Here is a 26,153-nt window from a genome sequence, read left to right on the forward strand (position 1 = left end):
GTATATTCTGTATCACCGCCCGATGATTGTTTGACAGAAGCGGTGATTCGGTACACTCTACAGTATTACAGCGTTTTCCACATGGAATCAGGAATGTACGGTATAATAAAGCGGTAGAAGAATGTCTAATCCAGTTTGAAATCATTAAGCTCTGTATAACTCACTGACTGTGCGGTTGAAATCATACTGTGTTTGCGCAAATGTAAATACTGTCGGCACTGTCCCATACTTAGACATTAGACTTTACAAACTACAGAACTCTAGTAATGGGTGAAGCGTGTGGCCTAGCGGTCTAATGCCTAGTCTCACTGCTTCTCCCCTCTTCTTGTTCCGTGGGTTCGAGACCTTGAAAATACAGTATGTTTTTTTTTTATTTATTTTTAAAATCTTCACTTGAAATATTCAGTATTCAATACAGTACATGTGGAGCGCATGCTTGCCCAGTGCTTCGGGAGTCAAACAGTGAAAATAGGATTTTTATTATTGTACATACAGTACTGTACCTTAGAACGCAAACTTGCGTCAATGCCGGTGCTGACATAAACGTGGACATTATAGTGATTTATTATGACCATCAAGTGGCAATGGGCCCTGTTAAAGAGACTGGTTTCTGTATATCAAACTGACTGCGCGTTTAAACCGCAAAATTGCGTCAATGTCTGCGCATGCCCAGTGGTCGGGTTTCAATCACAATGGAATGTGTGCCGCATGTCCAGTGGAGCCAAGCCATGCATTAAGTAGCGCTATTTTATGGCGCATGCCCAGTTGTCTGTATTGCTAACTGTTGAATTTTCACACTTGTGCCATTCTGCACTGTCCGAGACTTACCGCACAGTATACACAATAGTAAATTCATGACTTCATAAGGTGCTACAGTAGTGGGCTAACAGCAGTTTGTAGGGAAGGCTGCTTATTACATACTGACTGTGATGCAGAGCGCAAACTTGCGTCAATGAAAATGCTGTCCTAGACTTGGAAACTTTAGTAATTTAATATGTTTAGTAACTGATAGTTAACTCTCTATAAGGGAGGGGTCTCTATAGTACAAACTGACTCCGCGTTTAAACCGCAAAATTGCGTCAATGTCAGCACAGTTTGCGTTGTGGTAACTTATAGCCAGTTCTGATGGGTTACGGTACAAATAGGATCTCTGGCGCGTGCCCAATGGCGGGGTTGCAATGCATTGCCAGTGGTGCTGCGCCATAGCCATACCCTTGTAGCGCTATGCCATGGCGTACAGTATGGAAGATCATACAGTAGCGGGTCATGATTCACACACAATGAATGTGGGATCTCCGTATTACACACTGACTGTGTAATAATAATATTAAAAATAAAACGTGTAACCTTGACTGTCTAATAATAAAAAAAAAAAAAAGTTTAACCTTCCAGGTTTCGAACCCGGGACCGGGTTGTACAGACATCTGCAATGTAGAAGTTCGATTTCTTACCTCTACGCTACAGACGCCTGAGTACTTCATCGTATGGTACTGTAGATGTCACATAGTGCTGTAGAGGACAGATGCAAGTCTTACTAGGAGAGACTTGTGAGCAAGGGGTTAGGTGATCCGTTTTGCTTACACTTCTCTCCTTATGTTCGAGACCTTGAAAAATTAATTTATTTTTTTAATGTTCACTATAGTTCTGTAGTTCAGTCTTGTTATCCAACCCTTACAAAAATCAATCTATTGTACTGTAGATGTGCCCAGCTACAGTACTGTAGTTTGTTGCTCCATACGGTACGCCATACAGTATACCGCATTGCTAGTTGCGCGCTACACTGTGGCGTATTGAGTCTCATAGCACTGCGCATGCCCAGTTGTCTGTATTATAGTAAGTACAATACGGTAGACATTGTAGTGATTCCATGACTCTAGGAACTACAGTACAGTAGATGCAGTAGTCTAGGGGGCTAATGCCTAGCCCTACTGCATCTACCATTTTCTTGTCCCGCTGGTTCGAGACCTTTAAAGTATATACTGTATACAGTAATTTTATTTTGTTTTAAATCTTCACTAATACATTATCCAGAAATTCTGGTATTTCTATGCCACAGTACTTTATGACAAAAAAGTGTAACCTTGACTGTGTAATAATAATAAAAAATAAAAAGTGTAACCTTTCAAGTTTCGAACCCGCAAAAGGGTTGTACAGGCAGCGTAATGTATTGGTTTGATTATTTACCATTATACTACAGCCGCCTGCAATACCAAGTTTGCACCTGGCTTGAGTCTTTCCTACAATACTGTACGTCATCGTATCTCAGGCGCATGCCCAGATCTACATTATACCCATGTAGCGCTTTTTTTTTTTTTTAAGTCTTTGCTACTTTTGTTCAGTATTGTTATCCAACCCTTACTAAACTCAGTACATTTTATATATTAGGGGGTAAATGTACTAAGATGGGAGTGCTATTAAGAAGTATTACTGTATCTTCTAGAAGGTGCTACTGTAGATAAATGAGAAGTAGAATCTGTTTGGTTGCTATGGGCAACATACAGTACAGTAACTTCTTGAATAGAACTCCCATCTTAGTAAATTTACCCCTAGGAGTTTCACTTTTTACCCCCAATTTTTTTTCTTCCGCCCCCAAAATGAAAGTGAATTTTTAGTGTGTTCTGACTTTTTAAAAAAAAAAAGTTACGCAGTTTACAGTACCTTTAAGGGACTGTCTTAAGGCTGCACGTTGAAGGCTTCCCGCAACATTGCACCCCAATTCACCAATTTTTTCCGCCTGCTATTCATACAGTAGGCGAAACTTTTTCACATACTGTCTTACTGTACATTGCATTGACTTACCGCCTACGGTAGGCGGAAAAGCTTTCAAATTCAATTTTACGCCTGGTGAAATGACGTAATCTGCGAAACTTTTTTTAGCCAATCACGTGTTTTTGCTCCAATGGGTGAAAAAGTGCCAACCAATGTGCTCCCAACTGTCATCTCACAGGCTGTGTTTGAAAAATGACAGTTGGGAGCTGATTGGCTGACACCTTATCACTTTTTTATCACTTCTCACTCTGTCTCCTAACACTGCTTAGTACAGTAAATACACCCCTTGGAGTGAAAAGACGAGACCGGCTAAAAAAAGTAAATAGACCACCCCTAAATTGAAAACGTCCCTCAGTGTATACAGTACTGTATGTCTACTGTACTGTATTCTACTGTAAGTGCCGGGCAGCTGTGAAATCACTGTGATGGGCAACAGGGATACTGTACAGTATATGACTGTGGGCGGCAACCCCCATTGGCCGGCGCGCCTCTGGTGAGTGAAATCCTGTCCAATAGTACGATACACCCCTGCATCTGTGTGGTGTTGACTTTTTGTACCTTTTTAATGACAGATGAACGTGTTGGGTCTCAGGCGCACTTAAAGACTGAATTACATACAGTACAAACACCAATTGTATAAATTAATGACAATTTTAATTTAACCTACAGTAACATGCTGTACAGAGGGGGGGGGGGGGACTTCTTTAGCTTTCCACCCCCGTAGTCCTCTACTGTCCCCCGCTTCTTTCTTCTGCCGCTGGCATGTCCTGGAATTCCAAGCTGGACACGGATATGACTACTGTACAGTACATACAGTAGGAGGAAGGAGATGACGTGAGAACTGTCCTTCCTCAATGCTGACCGATACACCCTACTGGACCGAGGACTACACAAAAAGATTAGGCTTTTAAGTTAAAATCATCACTGGCACTTTTGGCCTCAGATCCAGAGTTTCACCTATACCAGGTGCAGACTCTACCTTGCATCGGAGTGCAAGGTCCACTGTACGCCCTGAAGAAAGGAGGATAGGCAGAGACAAACAGACAGTAAAAGAGAGACACACAGGTTCTCACAGGAGATGCTCTTGTTCTTCATCCTGCTTGATCCCACACACCCTGTACTGTAGGAGAGAGAATACGCCATGCAGGGCCCTTTCCTGCTCTAACAGTGTCACACTAATCCACTTCTCCACATTAATATATGCCCTAACTAACCAGACTAACAAATTTATTAATAACTCATTTGTATTATAATTAAGCCTGGTGGTGAAATACTGTAAGCAGTGCCCCTAGGCCCACAGCCCATAATATAACGATAAAAAAAAAAATACATGAAACAAGACAGTATTTGGGTGCCCCAGATGGAGGTGAACACCAGCTGTCTGAATACGATAACAGAGCACTAACATTATCAAAAATGCTTTTCTCACCTTATCCTGATGTCGAAGGGACCGCCGCTCCAACCATACAGTAGATGTACAGTAGAAGCCTGTCTCTCAATTCACGGTGCACCCACTACTGTACAGTACTGTATGTCTGCAACTATGGATGTGGATGTTGAAGCAGCCACTACTACTGCACTGTATATGAACCAAAGAAACCTGAAAACTTGAAACATCTGCATTACAAACGGCAACATCAAGCGCAGTAGCAGAAACTGGCAGCTGCAGCACAATCTGTGACGATGCCAATGTGTGCCTTGGAACAGGGGGCAATGTACAGTAAAAGTAGGTGTAAGGAAAAGTATGAAGTACAGTAAGGGAAAGTTATTGTAGATAAAGAGCTTATAAAATTAATTAGAATACTGTATAATGTAGGGACAGAAAGCACAACCACAATACTGTACATACAGTATGGACACAGTGTACAGTACTTAGCAGTCCGGATCACAAACTGAAAAGAGGAAGTTAAACCCCTCCTCCACATTACTAATTATATACAGTACAGTATAAGCTACATAGCAGTTGCTTGACCGTTTCTTTCGATGACAGCTGGTAAGACTCTATGGAGATGATCAATATAATTGTTACACTGGGCACTTGTCAATACTGTTCTCCAAAACTTCATTATCCCATCCAAAAGTTCCTGTTTAGTTGTTGGTTTCACATCAGACCTGATGAACCTCTTCAACTGGGCCCAGACCATTTCAATGGGATTAATGTCCGGTGACCTACAGGAAAGTAAAAAAAAAATATTCAGTCACAGAGTACTGTACTTTAGTAAAAAGTGTACTAGAATAATTACTGCTCGGTACTGTACATACTTTTTGGTACAATAAAGTTAACAGCTAATACAGTACTATAGGACAATACTCACTCTGGTGTGCATTCCCAATTTATCCCGCTCTCTTCCATGAATTTTGCTGAAGCCGAATGTTTGGGATCATTATCCTGGAATAATCGATGTCCTGATGGAAAGCATTTTCTCATAAATGGCACCATAGAGCAATCTACTATTTTTTCTTGGAAGAAGGTCTTATCCATGATGCCTAAAGAGATGAGAAATTGTCAGTAACAAGCGTACACTGTACAGGACTGTAAATAATTTTTACAACAAACATTACTGTACTGCACCTTCAAAAATATAGATCGGTCCTGCACCCCAACGAGATATACCTCCCCATACATGGACCTTTAACGGATGCTTCGGACGTGATTTAAGTGAGAGATGTGCACGGTGTCGGAAGGACAGTCTTGAGAACCTCTCGAGAGAAACGGAAGTTTCATCTGTGAAAATTACGTCATTAAAATTCTCTCCACTCTCTATCCACCGTCGTGCTTGTTCAACTCTCTTTACTTTATTAACATCCCTTATCATGGGATTTATCCTGTGGAATAAAAACAAGTTTTAGTTTACTGTCATGTAAAATCAGTGCATTATTAATATACAGTATATATATATATTTTACAGTATGTACAGTACCTTGTAGGGCCAAAAGTCCATCCCAGTTCCTTATGCATCCGTTTGATGCTGGAACAGGAGATGTCCAGGTCACATTCTGCTTTTAGAATACGTTGGATTTGTAAAGCTGTACGCTCATCATCCTCACAAGTCAATTTGTGCACAATCTTTTTGACGCTCCTACGGTAGAACACATACAGAGCATATACTGTAGCAATTATTGGACAGTTAGTGTTGAAATTGGAACACAATACAGTAGCAATCTAGCAACATACAGTATAATAAAAAAAGGTTGCTGTAAAGAACCTACCATGTGCATTTAGAAGAAAATCTATATCTGGTCCGCGTTCTCTCAAATGCATGATAGCGCACAGTCTGTAAACTAACAAGAACACCACACTCTTTCAGCCAGGCCTGGATCTGTCGTGTTGTTTTGCGTTATTTTTTCATGCTTGCAATTATCTTGCTGATGGCTTTGCTGATTTTTGCCATGTTTGACGACAAAATCTGTGTAAAGAACAAGAGAAATACGTTACAGTACTGTTGCTGAGTATACAGACTGAGTACAGTATACAGTACATAATTTAATGTTCAGTATCTTAAACACAGGGGGGTATTACATTCTTACTGTACATCAGCCATAACATGTGTACACCGGTATATACTGTACTGTACAGTATAACCAGCTAGTAAATTTCATTTTGCAGGCTGTGTTTAATAAATGATAGTTTTGAGCTAATTAGTGATATATATTTCCCAATTTAATCTCACATCAAGCTTTCATACAGTATGCCCCTAAATACGCAAATATGCATCTACCGTATGAAGGAGACAAACAGGACAATAAACACAGCAATATTGCAACTGAAACTAAGATGGCCGACGAGCAAAACAAGATGGCGGCGGGTACAGGACGGTCACTCACGGGAGACTATGAGGAGCAGCGGGAGGCTAGGGAACAATCGTTGTGTGTGTGATAGTTAGTCCATACACAAATAAGCGTCTACGGGGATGGGTGAAGGACGGGGCATACCGAGGCAGCGGGACGATAAACACAGCAATATTGCGACTGAAACTAAAATTGCCGCCGAGCAAAACAAAACGGTACCGTATATGCATTGAAAAGTCGTGCATTGTACTGTATTCATTATTGTACAGTATACTGTAATTCATGTGATTATACAGCAATGCTGTACTTACTTCGAATTATTTGCCTCCGAATTCGCTTTAGGCGAGGCCTGTCCCTCCGAAGCAGGTCACTCCACCTGCGCTGCAGTGAGCGAACTCTGCGCCGAACGCCATATAGGCGATAGATTTCCTGGCTTGCACTTCTGTAGGCGAGCTCTTTGTCTTGGTTTGTGGGGAACGCTTGGTCCCGCCACTTAACCAACACAAAGAGCTCGCCGGACGAGTAGCGTCTTGCCCTCATAGAAGCCATTTTGACTAGCCAGTGACGCAAGTCGTACGACGCACGTCGACACTAATTCACTCGTTACGGCAGGCGTCTGTGGTGCGTTCATAACCGTAGTCGCAAAGTAGTGTGGGCATCACGGGATTGAAAAGTTTCTAAAGTCATGAAATCACTATCACTACATTGTCACAAGTTTGTGGTGTAATGCTATACACAGCACCGTCAGCCCTGTCTCTCATTCTAGACAGTAGATTCACTAGCAGTTTCTTCAGTTATGAAATCACTATTCTGTGGCACACTAGTTGTCCTAGCAGACGGGGGATGGTGTCCTTAGCAATGGTCACAATTCGTAGCATTTTTCAGGACACTAGGGCAGAGCTGACTGCTTACAGTAAATGGATTAACAAAGCTTCCTATATTATGGTAAGGTGAGGCTCTTGCTTGCTTTGGGGGAAGGGACCTGATGCGCACTGTGTATGACTCTCGGCCCCACTGGGCATGCGCCAGAAATCCCATCGCAACCCTCCTACTGGGCATGCGCCCGCCAGAGATGGAGATTCAACAGCATACAGTACTTGTACCGATTGCAGTAATACAGCCAACTGCGCATGCTCAGTGATGGCATAGCGCTACATGGCGTATGGCTTGGCGCCACAGATCCCATTGTACCCCCCTCCATTTCTAATCCATCGCAGATGGCTGACAGCCACCATAGCGCCAAACGTGTAATACAGAGAGCTCTCTCTCATACAGATCCCACTACTACCGTACTTAGTGTGCATGGTCGGAGCAGCATCACCAATGTCATAAGTTTGCTATGCAACGCTATTTTGCGCTTCAAACGCACAGTCAGCTTTGAACACAGAGCGCTCTCTCACAGTCGGAAACCACTCTCAGACACAGTCCAAGGGACGTAGCCATGGTACTTAAGGCTGAGACCGCATCTACGCTGTCGTATGTTTGCGTTTTGCATTTTGGCCGCACAGTTTGTGATACAGAGCCCTCTCTTGGCACTACAGATCCCATTGTAAACCCTCCACTGGGCATGCGCATGAAATCCCATTGCAACCCCTCGAAGCAGACAGCCACCACAGCGCAGACATTGACGAAAGTTTTGCACTATTTAAACACACAATCTGTTTGTAATGTCTTACTTTTAAGCAGCCTTTTAAACAACAACACGTACAGTAAAACACTACTAAAGTAGTTTCACTATAGTGTCCAGAGCAGACAGTGACAATAAAAAAAAAAATACGGTAAGGTACAGTATATTCTTTTCCAGGGATCGAACCTGGGACCATAATTCTACCAAAGTGATCACCTAACCACTAGCCCACACGACAGCTACAGTGAACCGCACAGAGCGGCCTCATCCTTGTGCACTCCTCCCGCTGCTGTTTTTAATTAAAAAAAATAAATAAATTGTCATACTGTAATTCATCCCATCTCAGTGAAAGCTGTGCATCTCAGTGAAACCGTGACAACTTCTCTACTATTCAGATACTGCACCGTACCGTATGTATAATACAGTATGTGCAGTGATTTGCATCCTGTTATAAGATCTCACTGTATGGTACAGTACTATATACTGTATACAACTTCCATTCCTAGTGGACAGACTACTTGACTACAGAGTTCCCAGTGCAGTTTTCAGATGGCTACTCTTCTGCAGCTCCAGCTTGCAAACCCTGTGCAGTTAATACTACTGTCCTGTGCAGCTTCCAGACTGCTTATCCTCTGTAGTGTTTGCTTGCAAACCCTGTGCAGTTTCCAGACTTTGAATTTTATCAAGCTTCAGCCTGCAAAGCCTGTGCTGTTAACCACTGCTATCTTGAACAGTTCCCAGACTGTTATCAAAGTTATACTTGCAGTTCCTTCGCAGCCCATCCTGCTTCCTCAATTCTGTTCCAGTCTGTTACTTCACTGCAGTATCAATGCTATACAGATTATACTTGTGCTCTTCTACCATTCTGTGCCGTTACATTTCACCAAGCCCGCATAAGGAGCAATATATTATAACCTGCTATCTTCCACAGCACTCCAGTTACCACCAGTGACTGACTGGGGGAGGCAGTGGCTGACTGGAGAGGCATAGGGGGCAGGGGAAGGCAGAGGATGAGATTTGTGTGTTTCCAACTGCATCGGAATTATATCAATTATTATTTTATCACATACAAATCCCTATGGACAGATATAAGAAAGTATGAAATGATGCACTTTATAACTGCTCCTATGTTCCTTTTTTTCAGTAAAAATTGTAATTCAGCAAGAAGGTGGTGTCCTGTATGATTCTTTAAAGTTACAAATGTTTGTATTATGGTTACTTATAAGTAGGTTTCAGATTGTTTCAGATTATATATCATTTAGATACTAGAAAACCTCTCTATTGTTGTCAAGAGGATATTATAACTATATGGCAAACATTAAATTAGCCAAAAAGTATTTTCACTTGCACCAATTTATAGGATCTGGTGTTCATGAGATTGTACACGTTGCATTTATATAATTAGTCACACAATTCTACTGTTCAAAAACTTTCAGATAGACACTTCACTCATCTACTTCAATCAGAGTGAATTAGTCTTGAGGGGCCTATCCATTACGCGTCCTGAAAAACTGAACGACTAGCGTTCAGTCCTTCAGGTCGCTGGGTGCGGTGCCTGCACTGAACGGCGTTCACTGAACGTCTTTCAGTGCAGGATCCCGACCTATCTGGTAACATGTGGAACCTGACAATCGTCTTCAGGTTGACCAGCATGTTCCATAGATTGTCTGGGTCGGCAAGGACCCAGCGTGTACATGCATCGCTGGTCCCTGCCGGCTATCCATTAGACGACTTTCTGAACAATGCGACCAAAACCTCCTGATCGTTCCAAAAGTCGTGTAATGGATGGGCCCCTTTAGATATTGGATTCACATTAATGTTCACATATAAGATAAACTACACATATATAAAATTATATATTCGCCCCAAGTAATTAAATACCCCATTTGTGTTATGGATATACTTGTTTGTAGTCTTAATTGCTGATTAGTTAGATCACACTGCAGTACATTTACTATATTACTTCGGTATTCTTTTCATTCACCTTTGCATGCTGAAGATAATAGGGTTTGTACACATGACAGAAGGTCAAAGGTGAAGAATGTAAATGTAGTGTATTTTATCTTCCAACCTTTTAGGGCCTACCAGCATGGTGCTGACATGCTGTCTGCTATCACCCAAGTCTTGAATGAATGCACAAAACCTGACCAGGCCACTCCCGCAGTATTAGTATTGCAGGGGCTTCATCATTTAATCCAAGCTGAGGTGAGGTATAGTAACTTAGACAGCTGACTGCTCATATTCATTCTGTGTGCCTAGTTCAGAGGTGGACACAATGCCGACATTTGAGCGCATGCGCTGCGATTGAATAGCGATGAGATGTGACTACGCTTGAAGTGAGAAAATGTGGCATCAGCGCTAAAACTTTCTGCGGCCATTTTGCATGACCATAGGATTACGGATATGGTCGATTATTGAAGGACCTGTGTCCACCGCTGCATGTTTGTACACACTTGGGTGGATCTGTGAAGCCTCCGGTGGGCGTCTCAATTAATTTCCAGGTTGCTGCATGTATTAGCATACTTTCGCTGGGCAGGTGCGTACGGGATCGATTGCATTAGGGTGCATATCCGTTTCGGGCCCTATTTTCCAAAATATAATGTTCCAAAATATGAGACTTGTACATCGCTACTGATAATACCATGTATTTACCAGTAAATGTATTCTAAACCTGACATACTTCCTTGGCTAGCACTGCACATTCATTTTTATTTGTATTATATTTTTGCTGAAATGTGTTTGGTAAAAGTTGTAGTATGGAACATTGTTTTATTCTATTTTTTTGTAATACATTTGTCACTTCGTGTTTGAAAAGATTTAATTTCTTTTTGTTTCTTTTATATAAATTGTTTAACATTCTCTTATATATAGAATTAATGAATTTGCCCATTTATTAGCAAACAATGGAGCTCATTCAGAGCCGCTTGCTAGATGTGATCGCTCGCACCCAGCGTATGCAAATTCGGCTAAGTGACGACACGGCAGGCCACTTTGTGTCTATAGACGCCGATTAGCGTATGTAGAGATTCCCACTAGCGCACATCATCTCCAGGAAGTGTATTAAAACATTGGTACATCGAGGACCATCGGAAGGGCTCGCTGTGCTTGTGGTTGCCTTACCTTACCGCAAGCACTGCGAGGACTTCAATGTAAAAAACAGGATGGTGACGTGTACTATGACGCTGGCTGATAATTATGCACGCCTCTGAAACAGCTTTGTAACACTCGGGCATTCATACCTCGGTTCGTACCTCCACTCCCCCGTTATTAGTGTCCTGCCCATGTTACCACCCACAAACGACCTCTCCTGTTACTCATTACACTGGACTGTCTTTGCTGGGCAAGCAAATGGATTCCGATCACTCCGAGTAGTTCGCGCACACGCAGAACGAAGCATGCTCGGTCTCTTACCATCTGCCACGAACGAGCGAGCAGCCGCTTGCGAATCGGTCTGAATGTGCTCCAATGTACGTTTGTGGATGTTATCATGGATCTACAACAATGCAATCTGTAGATTATTGTAGGTTTAGTAGAATGTATTGTTGGCAACTGTGAAAAATACTAACACTTAAATGTCTTGATCTTCACATATGCTCTTTAGTTGTTTTCTTTAGCCTCCCCTATATACCTAGAGTCCCTGACTTACACAGATTTTTCTACATGGTGATCCCATTGCAAACCATTATTTATTTTTTTACATAAGACTTTAATATGATAAGGATGTTGCTGATTTCTTTGTTTATGATACTGTGAAATCCGAATGTTGAGCAATTTTGCATGTATACATTACTATCTTTAGGTGGTGGACATTCGGTCTACTTGGAATGCTCTGTCTCCTAAGCTAGGTTGTGACAAGCGCCCCCTGGTGCTCAGAGTGTTACATGACGTCTTTGCATTGGTCCCCTCGTTAATTGTAAACACTGAAGACTATGATGTAAGTGAATTCTCTTTTTTTCTTCCCATTCTGCTTATTTGATTTAATCAAATCTATAAAAGGAAGGGAGACAGTATGTAAATAGTTTATATGGATGAGAGGGGGAGGAGTTACAAGTAGAGTATAAATAGCAAACTGTTATGTAGAAACAAATATATCAATTTAGAGACCAAGCAGTCTAAATATTCAGATTAGAATACAAAAAATAAATAGATAACCCAGAGTTTCAAATGGGAAATTGGAAGTGCATGGTGGCAAATGAAAAATAGGAAGAAGGGCAGATTTTACCCAGGAAAGCATGTGTACAAGGGGAGTCTCACAGTTTAATCTTGATCATGGGGTGAGGCACCATCATAATCCATCCTTAAGCCTTCCACATTAATACACATGTTCAGTTTTGTGTAGGACACTAGATATGTATTCCAAACAATAAACTTGCCAAACTCTGCTGATTGGTAAGGAAGGTTCTTGGTTTTTCCCTTACAATGCAATTTGGCATTTTAAATGGCTCTTAAAATGTGTGTAATAAATTTTTGTAAATGTGTCGGAGTTTTACGGTATATGGTGCATTAGTGAACAGGTGATAATCTATTAGATCCTGTGATTATAATTGTGCTCCAGGTGACCTATAGCAATCAATCAGCAGGGACCCTCCATGAGCTAGTGTAATACCCCTTTTACACTGCCGAAATAACCTGTGTTATTGCCGGGTCGCAATTGTCGGGTGAAATATCCCGTGTCAAGTGAGCTGGGAATCAAACCCATGTAGCGGCCAAGGTTGGACACGGGAACGACCCGTGTCACTGTGCAGTGTGAATGATCTGACCCGGGTTATGCCTAAAATGAATTGATTGGTGGCTGTGGCGCAGTCACCACCCACTTTTTATAACCTCACAAGTTTAACAGGGCATACCCTGGTTCAGTGTGAACGGGGCTTACACAGGAATAACCTGAATCAAAGGTGTAGTGTAATACCATTTTTTCATCTGTGTGCCGGGTCGCACCCGGGATTTTGTTCACGCAGCAATCCCGGGTGCGACCTCTTACAGACAGGCAGCACCCGGGATTTTGGTGTGAAAGGAGTACAAGTTAGGCCTTGTCAGCAATGTTGCTTGTTTGAGTGCACATTTAAAGCAATAATTTCTCCCAATTTAGATAGGACAGTCCCAGTTTCTGAGATCCTTCTCATCAGTCAGGACTTTTGTCCCACCAGCCAGGACTGTTCGGCACAGTCACACACTCGCTGCAGTGAGAGCTGTGCAGAAATGCAGTTATGTTTTTGCAGAATGAAGGGGGGCTGGCCACCTCTTTAGAATCTCCAGGCAGGATCCTGGGCGATGTGGTACAACTCAAGATGACCCCATCATGCCCCCTTTCTATGCTATAAGCAATATACAAAAGTAACACTTAGTAATGTGTGGGAAAAAATAATTTTCATGTCAACTTTAAGGTCCTGTGTTTTATTTTACAGAAATTCAAAGCCGAGGTTATCAGCATTCTCTGGAATCACGCTCAGAGTAAGGTAAGATATATACCATTATCCTGACGTCATTGCTCAGATATATGTCTGAGTAACTGGCTCCATTATGGTTTACCAATCCTATTCACGGCCTAGCATAAATAATGCCCAGTATATACAGGCTAAAAAGGCACACAAATAGTATTGGTGTTTTGTAGTATATTTCGATTAAATCTTTATTTATTGTAGTGATGTATATGATATAGTGTACTTCTCTATCCTGTAGTTCCCTGTGTTTGTGTGTGTGTGTATGTATATGTATGTATGTATATATATATATATATATATATATATATATATACATACACACACACACACAGCGGGTAAAGTAAGCATTAAAAACATGAACATTATTCTCAGTAAATATATTTGTAATGGGGCTATTGTAATGAAATTTTCACCAAATGTCAGCAAAAACTCATGCAATCCACACATGCAAAGAAATCAAACCATAGATGTCCATAAATTAAGTTATGTGTAATAATGTGAAGTGACACAAGGAAAAAGTATTGAACACACTTACTGAAATTTATTTAATACTTCGTACAAAAGCCTTTGTTGGTAGTGCCTAACCCTAAACCCCCCCCTAAGTGCCTAAACCTAACCCCCCTTCCCTGCAGCCTAAACCTAAGTCTCCCGGGGGGGGTGCCTGACCTTAACCTCTCCCCGGGGGTGCCTAAGCCTAACCCCCCCCCTTCCCGTAGCCTAAACCTAACCCTCCCAGGGAGGTGCCTAACCCAAAGTCATTACAATAGCCCCATTACAAATAGAGTTACTGAGAAAAATGTTGATGTGTTCAATACTTATTTTACCCGCTGTATATACAGTATATACCAATGAAATAGAATATGTATCTCCTATTTGTTGAGGATGCACTGGTTACACCCAGTAACAAACATATTGAAACGTAAGCTGTTGTACCCACCTTATGACAGTGTGACCCAACGATGTGGCAAGTGATGTAATGATACATCGAATTTTCCATACGCATTGCACGATCTGCCATATGGCAGCGCAATGTATCATTACATGCTGCTTATAATTACACCACGTCATTCATTGAATCGTCCCATCTGCTGTGCCAGACATCCAGTGGAGCGATTCAATGAACAACAGATCAGGCGTGCACACTATACAAAATGTGCGATATAGCATTCCGATCCGCAGACAATATATCGTATGGCGCGTAGCTTTACTCAGGCAGTTAAACATCTTTTAGGAAACTGATACAGGTTGTAGTTAAATGATTTGTATAGAATATACAGTGTGAAATATAAACTTTAGATGTATTAAACATTTTCTTATTTGGATTTATGATTGCATAACCTAGTCTGTTCACTTGTATTATTTGTAATTGTTTTATAAAAAAGGGGCAGGGCAGTCTAGCAATTTTGTACATGAGCCTGATCATGTCAGTATGTTATTTCTTTAATTAACAAAAACCTTCACATGTATGGAAGCCCTTTCTTTCAGTTTGCTCAGTGACCCTCATTTGCAAAAATGTTTCCATGGTTTTGTCTGTATCAGTCAAGATGACAGTCATTCTTCCTTTGTAGGATCTCATTGTCTGCACTTCGGCATACAAATCACTCTGCGAATTTAGCTCTGATGAACATACAATCCTTCATCTTCCAGAGCAGGTCAGACTGTGGATGACTCTTTTTGTTCTTATTAAAGGTTAATTTGCTAGGTGTTGACATAGTAATGGAACTTTAACCATGTTGCATAAACACAAACACTTTGCCAAAATATGATATATTAATTTAGTAGTACAAAATGTTATGTTATTAGACACCTCTGCACCTTGTTCCTGAGTATAATTTGGGAAATTTGTTGAGAGGAATATTTATACCATTGTTTTATTTATAGCAAAGTCTCAGGAAAACCATTTAAATGTACTTTATTTTTTATTTGAGACCTTAGAAGCCGTTATAACAGCATATTAGTAGTGAACACACTACATTGATCTGCAGTAATTTAACCTCTTGTCCGGTAACACATACAATACTGGTAAATGCATTTTGTTTCCCTTCAGAGTCATGCAAAATATTGACTTCTTGATGGTTAATGCACATGCATATAATGACATACTCAAGCATAGCAATAAGAAAATTATAGGCAGTATAAATTGAATGAGTCCATAAAATATATGTTAAGTATGTATTAAGTAGTAATCACTGAGAACAAGTCAGGCCTAGAAATGAGAAACATAATATAGCGTAAACCATCCACAATTAAATGTAAAAATATTATTACCTATAATGGATGTGATATAAGATAATCAGTAATGTTCAATCCAATTTTCAGCATTTTTCTTATACAAAAACCACTTACACACAGATATACAGCACAAGTGTCGCATTTCAAATGAATAAGTGGAAATGGTAATGGGTTCCTTGCGCACTGGATAATAAAGGTTCAAGGTTTGCTGCAGGTAGGGTAGAGGTGCCTAACCCCTACGTTACTTATATAGAGCAAAGTTTTACCGCGCTATACCCCTATATGTGGTGTGTGTACCTTAGTCTAATAAAGATTTGGATGGATAATGAGTGAAAAATCTGTTTAATGGTTAAACAAAGTGTCAACCACAGAGTTGTATATTTGTGACAGAAACTATACAGGTGTAGAAAAAGATTGTATCGTCTGAAATACAATATCACAACCCTGTAATAAATGTACAAATGAGGTTGCTCACAACAATATACACTCAAATAATGACGATACTACGGAGTATAGACAAGAAAATGAAACACAGTATTAGGGTAAATGCACACTGAAGTGTCCGGATGGTTAGCGAATTGACGCTATGCTAGTTCATTCAATGATATAGGATAGCGGCGTCCCGCTTACCTATAGGTCCATTCCAGGCTGGGTACTGGAGGGGTAGTGCTGGTTACTGGCAAGAAATGATAGTCCCGATCAATGGTGTGGGGGGGGGGGTATGGATGAGGGGGTTTGATTGCTGGATGACAACACTTGTTACCTGCAGACTTGCTTTGAAGGAGCTTGGAGTGGAGTATTGCTGGTTGCCGGTCACCGCGGCCTAGCCCACAACAAGGCGATGCTGCGCAGCCCCAATCCAACCAGCAGGCACCCCGGCAATAGTTATGCAATCTCAACAGTCTAGCCACACCAGGTGAAGCTTTTGTATTGCACCTCAAGACAGGGAAGCCAGCACATCCCGGCAACCAGCAATACTCCACTCCAAGCTCCTTCAAAGCAAGTCTGCAGGTAACAAGTGTTGTCATCCAGCAATCAAACCCCCTCATCCATACCCCCCCCCCCCCCACACACACCATTGGTCGGGACTATCATTTCTCGCCATTAACCAGCACTACCCCTCCAGTACCCAGCCTGGAAAGGAACGGACCAATAGGTAAGCGGGACGCCGCAATCCTATATCATTGAATGAACAAGCATAGCGTCAATTCGCTAACCATCTGGACACTTCAGTGTGCATTTACCCGAATACTGTGTTTCATTTTCTTGTCTATACTCCGTAGTATCGTCATTATTTGAGTGTATATTGTAGTGAGCAACCTCATTTGTACATTTATTACAGGGTTGTGATATTGTATTTCAGACGATACAATCTTTTTCTACACCTGTATAGTTTCTGTCACAAATATATGTATTACAACTCTGTGGTTGACACTGTGTTTAACCATTAAACAGATTTTTCACTCATTATCCATCCAAATCTTTATTAGACTAAGGTACACACACCACATATAGGGGTATAGCGCGGTAAAACTTCGCTCAAATGAATAAGTGCAGTCTTGTGAAGCTTTGTCGTATCCGTTTGCGACAAAGACGCATTTTCAGACAAAAATCACGCTTGGTGCTAGCCGAGTTGCACAGGACTAGGCAGCTCACTTGCGCCAGTCTCACACCGTATGGCGTATTAAGGCTAACTGTATGAGGACACATCTCTATATCACTAAAGCATTCATAAATATATCTTGAAGGGCATATATTTTTTGTAAGGCAGCAGGACTGTACGTTGTGCGAACAGTTGTTCAGTAGCTCAGCTCTATCAATTTATTTCGAAATATTTTCCAAAGAAAGTAGTGAGTCTATAGCTATTTTAAAATTAACCTTAATATGAAAATGCTGATATATTTGGGAACACAATACCCCCCTGTACCCTACTTGGTTGTAGCTTAGATAAGGCCTCTCCCAAAACAAATCTTTTAAACTGATTGGTACATAATTTTAAGGACGTTTTAATTTTAAAAAAAATATATTTTGAAAAGGAAATAATAAATTTAGGTTTGGTGTCAAATATTTTAGTTTGGAAGATGGCGCATTTTAAGCAGGGATAGTAAATAGGAGAATTTCTTTAAATATTTGACATAAATGAAACAACAGAGAGAAAGTATTTCTATAAGGAACACTTCTAAACTATTCATTGGGCCAATATAACATTATAATACAAAATAGGGCTATAACTAATTAAAATTTAACTTTTATTATATTTTAGTAAAATATTAGGGCAAGCTAAATATTTAACAAAAAAAAGTGCAAAACGTGAATACGATCTAGAAATATACTAAAATTAGATTGTAACTCTCAATTGTATTTCAGTTATATACAATTATTTAGTTATTTACAACAATAATTCCAGCTTTTACTTTTTGAGATATTATGAATCTGCTCTTCCGAGTACTCGTCTAAATCCACTCGCTTAAGTGTCACAGGAGTAATACAGATGTATCCACATACTTCTAGCCTCCTTGCGCGTTAAACAGCCCTTCTAGTCGCGCCATGCCGTGACGTAACTCAGTACCGCTGAGTGTCTTTCCGTGCAACTTTTTACTTTCAAATGTGTCTTATTTGCACAACAGTGTGACTAGATAACACAATCAGCTTCTGCTGATTGAAATGATATGCGTCATGCCTATGTTCTATGTGCAACTGCGGTTAGATCTGCATGCGAAATGCTACGTTACAGCCAGGGGCGTATCTACCCATTGGCCAGGGTGGCACTTGCCAGGGGCGCGGGCCAAGGGGGTGCCTTCAGTGGCCAGGGGGTTGTGAACTCACCAATGCCCAGTCTACTGAGTCCTTGTCCGCCCAATTATAGCGTGTGTATATATCATCATATATACACAAGCTATAACAGGACGGACCAGGACTCGGCTGCTCCCAGTCCCGGGGTTTGTGACGTGCTTCCCACTTTATTAGTGGAAGATTCCAGCGAGCTGCTTGTCACTCACAGCCCGATGCCCAATAAGCGCTGAGGATTGTGGTGGGAGGCGAGGCCAGGCAGAGCAGTGTGCGCTCATCATTGCCTGGGGGCAGCAGCAGCTGGCAGGATGAGCAGCACACTGTGCCATTCCCTCTGGCCTCCCTTCTGTTCAACGGTGACCTGATGTGCCAGAGAAGCAGGGTCTGAGCGGGCACAACAGTGGTGAGCATGGAGGAGTATGTACACAAGGAAATTAAAGCCATCTCACTGCAGACTGCCAGCTTCTGCTCCAAACTTCTTCTGGTAAGGAGCAGGTGTTCTGTGTTACTGCTTTGTCTGCGCTGACTGGCACACAGGGGACACCTGTCAGCGCTGTCTGTAACACACCTCATACTGTAAAATACGTAACCTTAGTGTGAATGCTATGGGTAGGGGTGTCATATGTTACCTGAGACCTCTGAATGTCACTCACTTTCCCTAGATGACAGGGCTGCAGTTTGGTAATCACTCTGTTATCTCCCTTCCCTGGCTAATGATGTGTGATGTGTGTCCAGATCCTTCTCCTCACACACTAATACCTGTCTTACCAGAGCCACTACTTCTCCAAATTGTCTTCATCAACCCTATTTAGAATATTGGGGGGAGGGGGGTGCCAGTTCATTATTTTAGCAGGGGCTCAGATCCCTAGATACACCTGCTGTGCGAATAAGACACAGAAGGTAAAAAGTCGCATGAAAAGATGCTCAGCGCTACCAAGTCACGCGCCACTCATGCGTTATGTGTAACGTGACTTGTAGTGCACGGAGGATAGATGTATGTGGAAACATCTGTATCTCTGTGTCACTGAGAGTTCAAAGCTGCTTGCTTAATTTGATGCTATATCTACAACTTAATGTTTCATATTGTGTCAAGTCATTGTATTAATTTTGTATTGAGATTGGAATGTACATTGGTGTGTAGTCAATCCCCAGTTTGGTTTTATAAAACCTTAATAAATAGCCTGAGGAGCTGTTGTACTATTTATTATATCTACTGTGCGCAGATTATATCTTCTATAAGGTACTTGGTAAATGACAGCTAGATGCTTATTGTTTGCTAAGGGGCAACTTCTCTACTTCTCCTCTTTGGTAGGTTTGATGCATCTCCCCCTTATGTGGCTATTTTTCCGATCAACCCACTAGTTATTGCTCCTGGATATGTCTGGATTTTTTCAGCTATAAACTTTTGCAGAGCTATATTTTGCTTATTGAGCAGCAATATGTTAAAAGATGCCTTCCCTCTCCTGCGTTCATTCTCTATAATCTACATTTTAGGTTATTTACTGTGGCTGTAAATGTGGACACTTTTGTATCTATTAAAAGCTCAGAAGTCTCTTTTAATACTATTGCAATGTCTTCAAAGGACGTAGAAGGTTCTTCCTCTCCACACGGAGCGACCTGCTTCTCCTGCCAATCATCTAACTGCCTCTATGTTTTGCTTATCCTCTTTTTGTGTGTTTTGTATAGCAGGGGATGGGAATCACAGGCACATCCATTAGCAAGCTCTGCCATAAAGTTGATGATTTTAGGTTATTTAGATTTTGATTTAATAGATGTTTCTCTGCACTTTGTTTCTTTTTAACTAATTATAGAGCATTTCATCTTTAATAATTATTTCACTACTGATCAACAAGAGCTGTAAAGGATTTGTAGTTGTCACAAAAACTCCTACTTACTCTGAACAACTTTAGAAGGGAATCGGTATAGTAGCCTCTGTTAAATTCCCCGTTGCATGCAGCATCTCTTTATTCTGTAATTGTCATTTATCATTGTATAGGGTTTCAAAAAATATTTATATTTGCTCAGCACCTATTTATCTTTCTGTTTTTCAAGGTACAGCTCAGTGAGTTTTGGCGTTAAAAATTAGCAGGATTGCAAAAGAAGTCTAGTCTTGCATATACAACCTGAGAAGGTGCTGAGATAGCCATTAAGACAGCTCTGAGTTTCTTTGCCTTGTGCAAATACATCTTTAGTTGCTGTCAGAAAGCCAGTGTTCAACAACAATAGCATCCTTAATTGGTGAAATGTGTTCGCTGCTTACAGACCAAAGGGAGTCTTTCAGAAGGCCCAGGAGTAGATGAATCACTCTGAAAGACTGATTATCTCAACAGCCTACTCCATCATAATTCCATCCTAATTACCAGAATGTTAACCTTGCCACACAGCCAACACCTTCTGCAGACAGTGTGAGGACTTAATAGAATTGAAGAGTTCACTTTGTAACATGCCTTTTTACAATTTTAATAGGATCTGCAGTCACATAATGGGAGTACTTCTGAAAAGCAATTGCAATTGTTACTCCTAGCCTTCTCTACGTTTGTCATCTAGATTGTCTTATGCAACCATGTACTACTGCATATGTACAATCCATGCAGAGATTGCTTAAGTTTTTTTAATAATTTTCTGCCGAGTATGACATGTTTTTTTTTTTTTTTTTCAGACCCATGTTTATCACATATAGGGCCGAATTCAATTAGCCGCAAAAAGTGCCGTCTGGCGAAAAGCTTATTGAATTCACCTCATTTGCCTGTTTTGCCGCAATGTTTTCTACATGCGCGTCTCTGCTTTTCGCCCCGTTCAATTGTAAAACACGCGAAAAGCGCGGATAGGCAAATGTTCTCCAAAGCGAAACTAGCGAAAAGGACCTTTTTCTACTTCAGGGTACATAGACTCCACAGGGTGAAATTTTTCTCCCAGGATGCAGTTGGGTCTCCCTCTATACCCCGCCCCGGGGCCAGAAGCACCTCAGTTTCTTTGGGTGCCTAGCCAGAGTTCGGTCACTAACATGCGGGGGGGGGGGGCTGTGTAACAGCCCCTGAAGATTTTTTATTTCAAAAGAAGATTTCTTCTAGAGCGGACAGTCCAGGGGACGTCCGCGCTGCTGCTCCGTCACCCAGCCGACGCCAATACTGATCTGGGGATCTCGGCGGGCCTCCGGGGTCTTGGCTAGCAAGGACCCCGGAGGATCCCTGGACTGCAGCCGGACGCTACAGGGATTCAAGCGGTAAGTGGTGTGTCACCGCTGTAGTGACACGCCGAGACGCAGTCCTTTTCCCCCAGGGCTGGGGACTCCCTGGGGATGACAGCAAGTGGACCCAGGCACTAAGTCCTGCGATTCCTCTAGGCCACCAGGGACGGCGGGCTGCAGCATAATGGATATGCTCCAGCGTTCCGGGGGTTAAACACTCGCCAGGGGAGGCTGCCTTCCCTGTTTAACAGCCGGCTCCTCCTCGCTGCACAGCGCGCCTTTCCACCGCGGATCTGGCTGGGCTGTGGCAGCTTTTCTCCGGATACGCCCCCTCAGAGGTCTCCGGCAGCCATTTTCTCCTGGCTGAGTCACAGATCACACAGGTGGTGCGGAGTCCGGTCCCCCTACATACATATCCTCCTTGAAGTGGTCAGTGTATGTAGCACTATATCCTTCCAGACACTAAGCCTGTGTAGTTGATTGGTAGTGCCATTAAGTGCAGGTGTTGTTATTCTGCATTGTATGTGACTTTATGCTAGTTCTGTCTGTCTGAGTTTCACTTTCTAAACTGTCAGCCACTTTACTTTCCCTGTGTCTTTTCTCACTGATCCCTAATACAAGTGTTGTCAGGGTGCAGCCTCACGGTCTGTTATTCTGTGTGGTGGGTCACATACTGTATATTGGTATATTCTTCACCATGTCTGAAAGTGATAGTGAAAGTGATATGCCAAATTTGGCTCCCGCCCGGCTATTATTCAAAAAGTGTTCAGCGGAATTAGGGGTGGTAGACTCGATTTTTGAGGGATTATGTTTGAGGTGTTATGCTCCTCCAGGTCCCTCTGCAGTCTCTGACACTCAGCAGGAACCCAGATAAATCACAAAACAAATAGATCCAGGCGCTGCAGAGTTCTAGTTGCTTTTCAGTCTCTTAAATGGTTGAATGAGGGAGTCTACAACAAAACCTGAATAATGATAAAAAAGCAACCGTAGAGAAAGTATTGTAAAAATTAATTTAAATCAATGAGGTGTATATATAAAAAAATTTATCAATTTATTTTAAATAAAATCAGCATTACCACATAGCAAACATATTATGCACAAATCAATTCTAAAATAAAAGAAAGTAGCCCAAATTTCACTGTAATATATAGTGAACCAGAGAAATGTGATGTTACTTGTTTCCAATTGGTATGACACAGTCAGTGTTCTTTTGCAGTGAAAAAAAGAAGAAAGTTCTCTTGTAATTTCCATACCAGATCACAGCCCTTTAACTGATGTAAGAGACGCTCCTTGAGCCGAATGAAACTCAACCCAACCAGCGGGGAGTTTTTGACAGGTAGGCTGCCGGAGGGAACTTGTACTGCGATGACTCTTTTGCATCCGCCCATTAAAGATAGTCCCGTTCTCACCTCGGCTTGTATCCTCCAAAATCGCGGTGATGTAATGAAAGCCACAGTCACGGTGGCTGGCAAGTTGAGCTCTACCCACTTGCTGGGGAGCTGATAGAGAGCCGCTCGATGTTCCGTGTAGAGTGGAGTAGCCGGGCTGGTAAGATGGGACGCTCCTGAGGTGTGAAGAAGGTGTGCAGTCGGGTTCCTTATTGAAGTAGGCAAACTGAAGGCAAGCACCTTCGCGTTTCAACTTCTTACTGTAGTCTTTTTCAAGGTGAGTATGTTAGTCAAATCCTCTAGCCTTATAAAGGCAGTTTAATTGTTTCATTATATGCAGCTGTTTTACAGACATGACCTCACTGATTAAATAATTATTTAACGAAGAAAAAAAGAAAGGAATGACAGGATTAAAAGTAGACTTTTTATATGTAAATTGCACAAGTGTATAAATACACACTTATGCTGAGAACATAGGAAGAATAGCCTAAAAAATCATTTTCTTCATAGTGTGTCTAGACACTTTTTGGATCAGCACAATGGAGACATCTGAAGGTAGTGGGAATAGAAACGATCCTGCCCACATGTAGAGGGCGAGACTGCTTCCACCAGACTTCATGCATGCGGGAGATATTCTGGATCTTTAACATGAATAGCCTTTTTCCAGATGGTCTCAATGAACACATTGAGTTGAACAGTATATTCTGAGACCTCCATCTTAGCGAATCCCCTATGTCATTTTATCTGTGGATTATTTTACATCTATATATTTATCTCACTTCAAAGAATGTGAATTGCTAATATCATGGAACTAATGAGTGATTTTTGCATGCAGTCACATTTTAATAAGTCAATAATAGTTATAACGTTAATGTAAGACCGGATTAAAGGATTTTGCCATAGAACAATCTCATACTTGCATACGCTGCATAATCTACCTACCTTTTATTCTCTCTTTTCTCTTTCTCCTTGTTATATATTTTTATTTTGTATGTATCAGGCACTAGTACTGTAAGAAGTGAGTGCCATTTAGAATTGAAATTAAAAATGTGTATGATAATAAATTTAAATACACCAATCTTCTCCAAGACTAGAGCATTGTCTCTGAAAGATTGTCTTCCTATTAGAAAAATTGAGGCTTTATTGCTTATTTAGAAATAATAATAGTTTTCTTCCACATGAATAAATATTTTGTGTTGATATGCATTGTAATAATTATGTTCTCAGCATAAGTGTGCAATTTACATATAAAAAGTTTCCTTTTAATCCTGTCATTCCTTTCTTTTTTTCGTCGTTAAATAATTATTTAATCAGTGAGGTCATGTTTGTAAAACAGCTGCATATAATGAAACAATTAAACTGCCTTTATAAGGCTAGAGGATTTGACTAACATACTCACCTCGAAAAAGACTTCAGTAAGAAGTTGAAACGCGTAGGTGCTTGCCTTCAGTTTGCCTACTTCAATAAGGAGCCTGACTGCACTCCTTCTTCACCCCTCAGGAGCGTCCCATCTTACTAGCCCGGCTACTCCACTCTACACGGAACATCGAGTGACTCTCTATCAGCTCTCCAGCAAGTGGGTAGAGCTCGACTTGCCAGCCACCGGGACCATGGCTTTCATGTATGTGGCATACATAAACCATCAAGGAGGGACTCGAAGTCCAGCGGCTATGCCAGAGGTGTCACGCATCTAGAAATGGGCGGAAGGCCATCTACCAGCCATATTGGTGGTGTTCATTCCAGGAGTTCTAAATTGGGAAGCGGACTTCCTCAGCCGTCACGACGTGCATCCTGGGGAATGGTCTCTTCAACAAGAAGTGTTTCAGCTCCTAGTAGACAGATGGGGGGCCATTCCGGACTTGGACCTCATGGCCTCTCGACAGAATCACAAACTGCCTCTGTACGTGTCCAGGATAAGGGACGCCAAGGCTCTCTTGATAGACTTTCTAAGTCAAGTGGACCTTCCAGTTTGCATATCTCTTCCCTCCAATATCCCTTCTTCCTAGAGTACTTCAGAAGTTCAAACAAGAAGGAGGAACTGCCCTCCTGGTGGCTCCAGTGTGGCCCAGACGTCACTGGTACTCAGATCTTCAGAGTCTCTCCATCGACACTCCGTTGTTGTTGTTGCGTCAATGTCCGGACCTGTTGTCTGAAGGTCCTTGCCTTTACCCGGATCTGGGTCGTCTGTCTTTGATGGCATGGCTCTTGAGACTGTCTTCCTAAGTTCCAAGGGTTTTTCCTGCTCTGTGGTTAACACTATGCTCAGAGCAAGGAAACCTGCCTCTGGCAAGATTTACCACAGGGTGTGGCATACCTATTTTGAATGGTGTCGTCCCAGAGGTTACGACCCCCCAAGTGTTTAGGATATCCAGAGGTTTTTTTTGCCCTATTTGTCATTAGTGGGATGTCCAAAGGGTTCTGAACCAAGTCCCAACATTTGTACCCCAAAATATAGATTTTGCACTTCTTTTCTCCTGACTTTTGCTGAAGAAACTTTTTTGCCTGTTTTTGCCTATGGAGTTTTCGCGTAGGCGAAAACTCCGGGGAATTGAATACGGAGATAATTAGAAAACAGACAAAGTGCAAGTCAGAGAAAACTTTTCTCCAAAAGGCATTTTTCGCGGCTAATTGAATTCGGTCCATGCTGTATTTGGTAAGATTTTATGGTCTGTTGAACAAGACTGATAAGACACAATCTGCCATCACAATTATCATACTACAATAAAAAATGTTTATCTATTAAGTCTAATAGGGCTAGCCCTAGTCCATGAATTGTCCACACAGGGTTACACAGCCAAATTAGGCTAATGAATAAAATTCTGAGCACATTACTCAATCAAATTGCTTGTTCTGGAAAATCTCCAACACTGATTATTATTATTATTATTATTATCCTTTATTTATATGGCGCCACAGAGGTTCCGCAGCGA

At 41.5% G+C, this 26,153-nt stretch overlaps 1 protein-coding gene across 4 annotated transcripts in view; it reads left to right on the forward strand.

The window, feature by feature from the left end:
• FOCAD (focadhesin) overlaps nucleotides 1-26,153 on the forward strand; it is a 311,722-nt gene that overhangs the window by 173,016 nt on the left and 112,553 nt on the right. For all 4 annotated transcript variants that reach the window (XM_088472585.1, XM_088472586.1, XM_088472587.1 and 1 more), the window contains 4 exons: nucleotides 10,264-10,390; nucleotides 11,985-12,119; nucleotides 13,591-13,641; nucleotides 15,195-15,278. In XM_088472585.1, the coding sequence (XP_088328711.1) occupies nucleotides 10,264-10,390; nucleotides 11,985-12,119; nucleotides 13,591-13,641; nucleotides 15,195-15,278 (397 nt within the window). The remainder of the gene's footprint in view (nucleotides 1-10,263; nucleotides 10,391-11,984; nucleotides 12,120-13,590; nucleotides 13,642-15,194; nucleotides 15,279-26,153) is intronic.

This window comes from Taudactylus pleione, unplaced genomic scaffold (assembly GCF_031769625.1).
Source record: "Taudactylus pleione unplaced genomic scaffold, aTauple2 ptg000127l, whole genome shotgun sequence".
In the NCBI taxonomy this organism is placed as follows: Eukaryota; Metazoa; Chordata; class Amphibia; order Anura; family Myobatrachidae; genus Taudactylus; species Taudactylus pleione.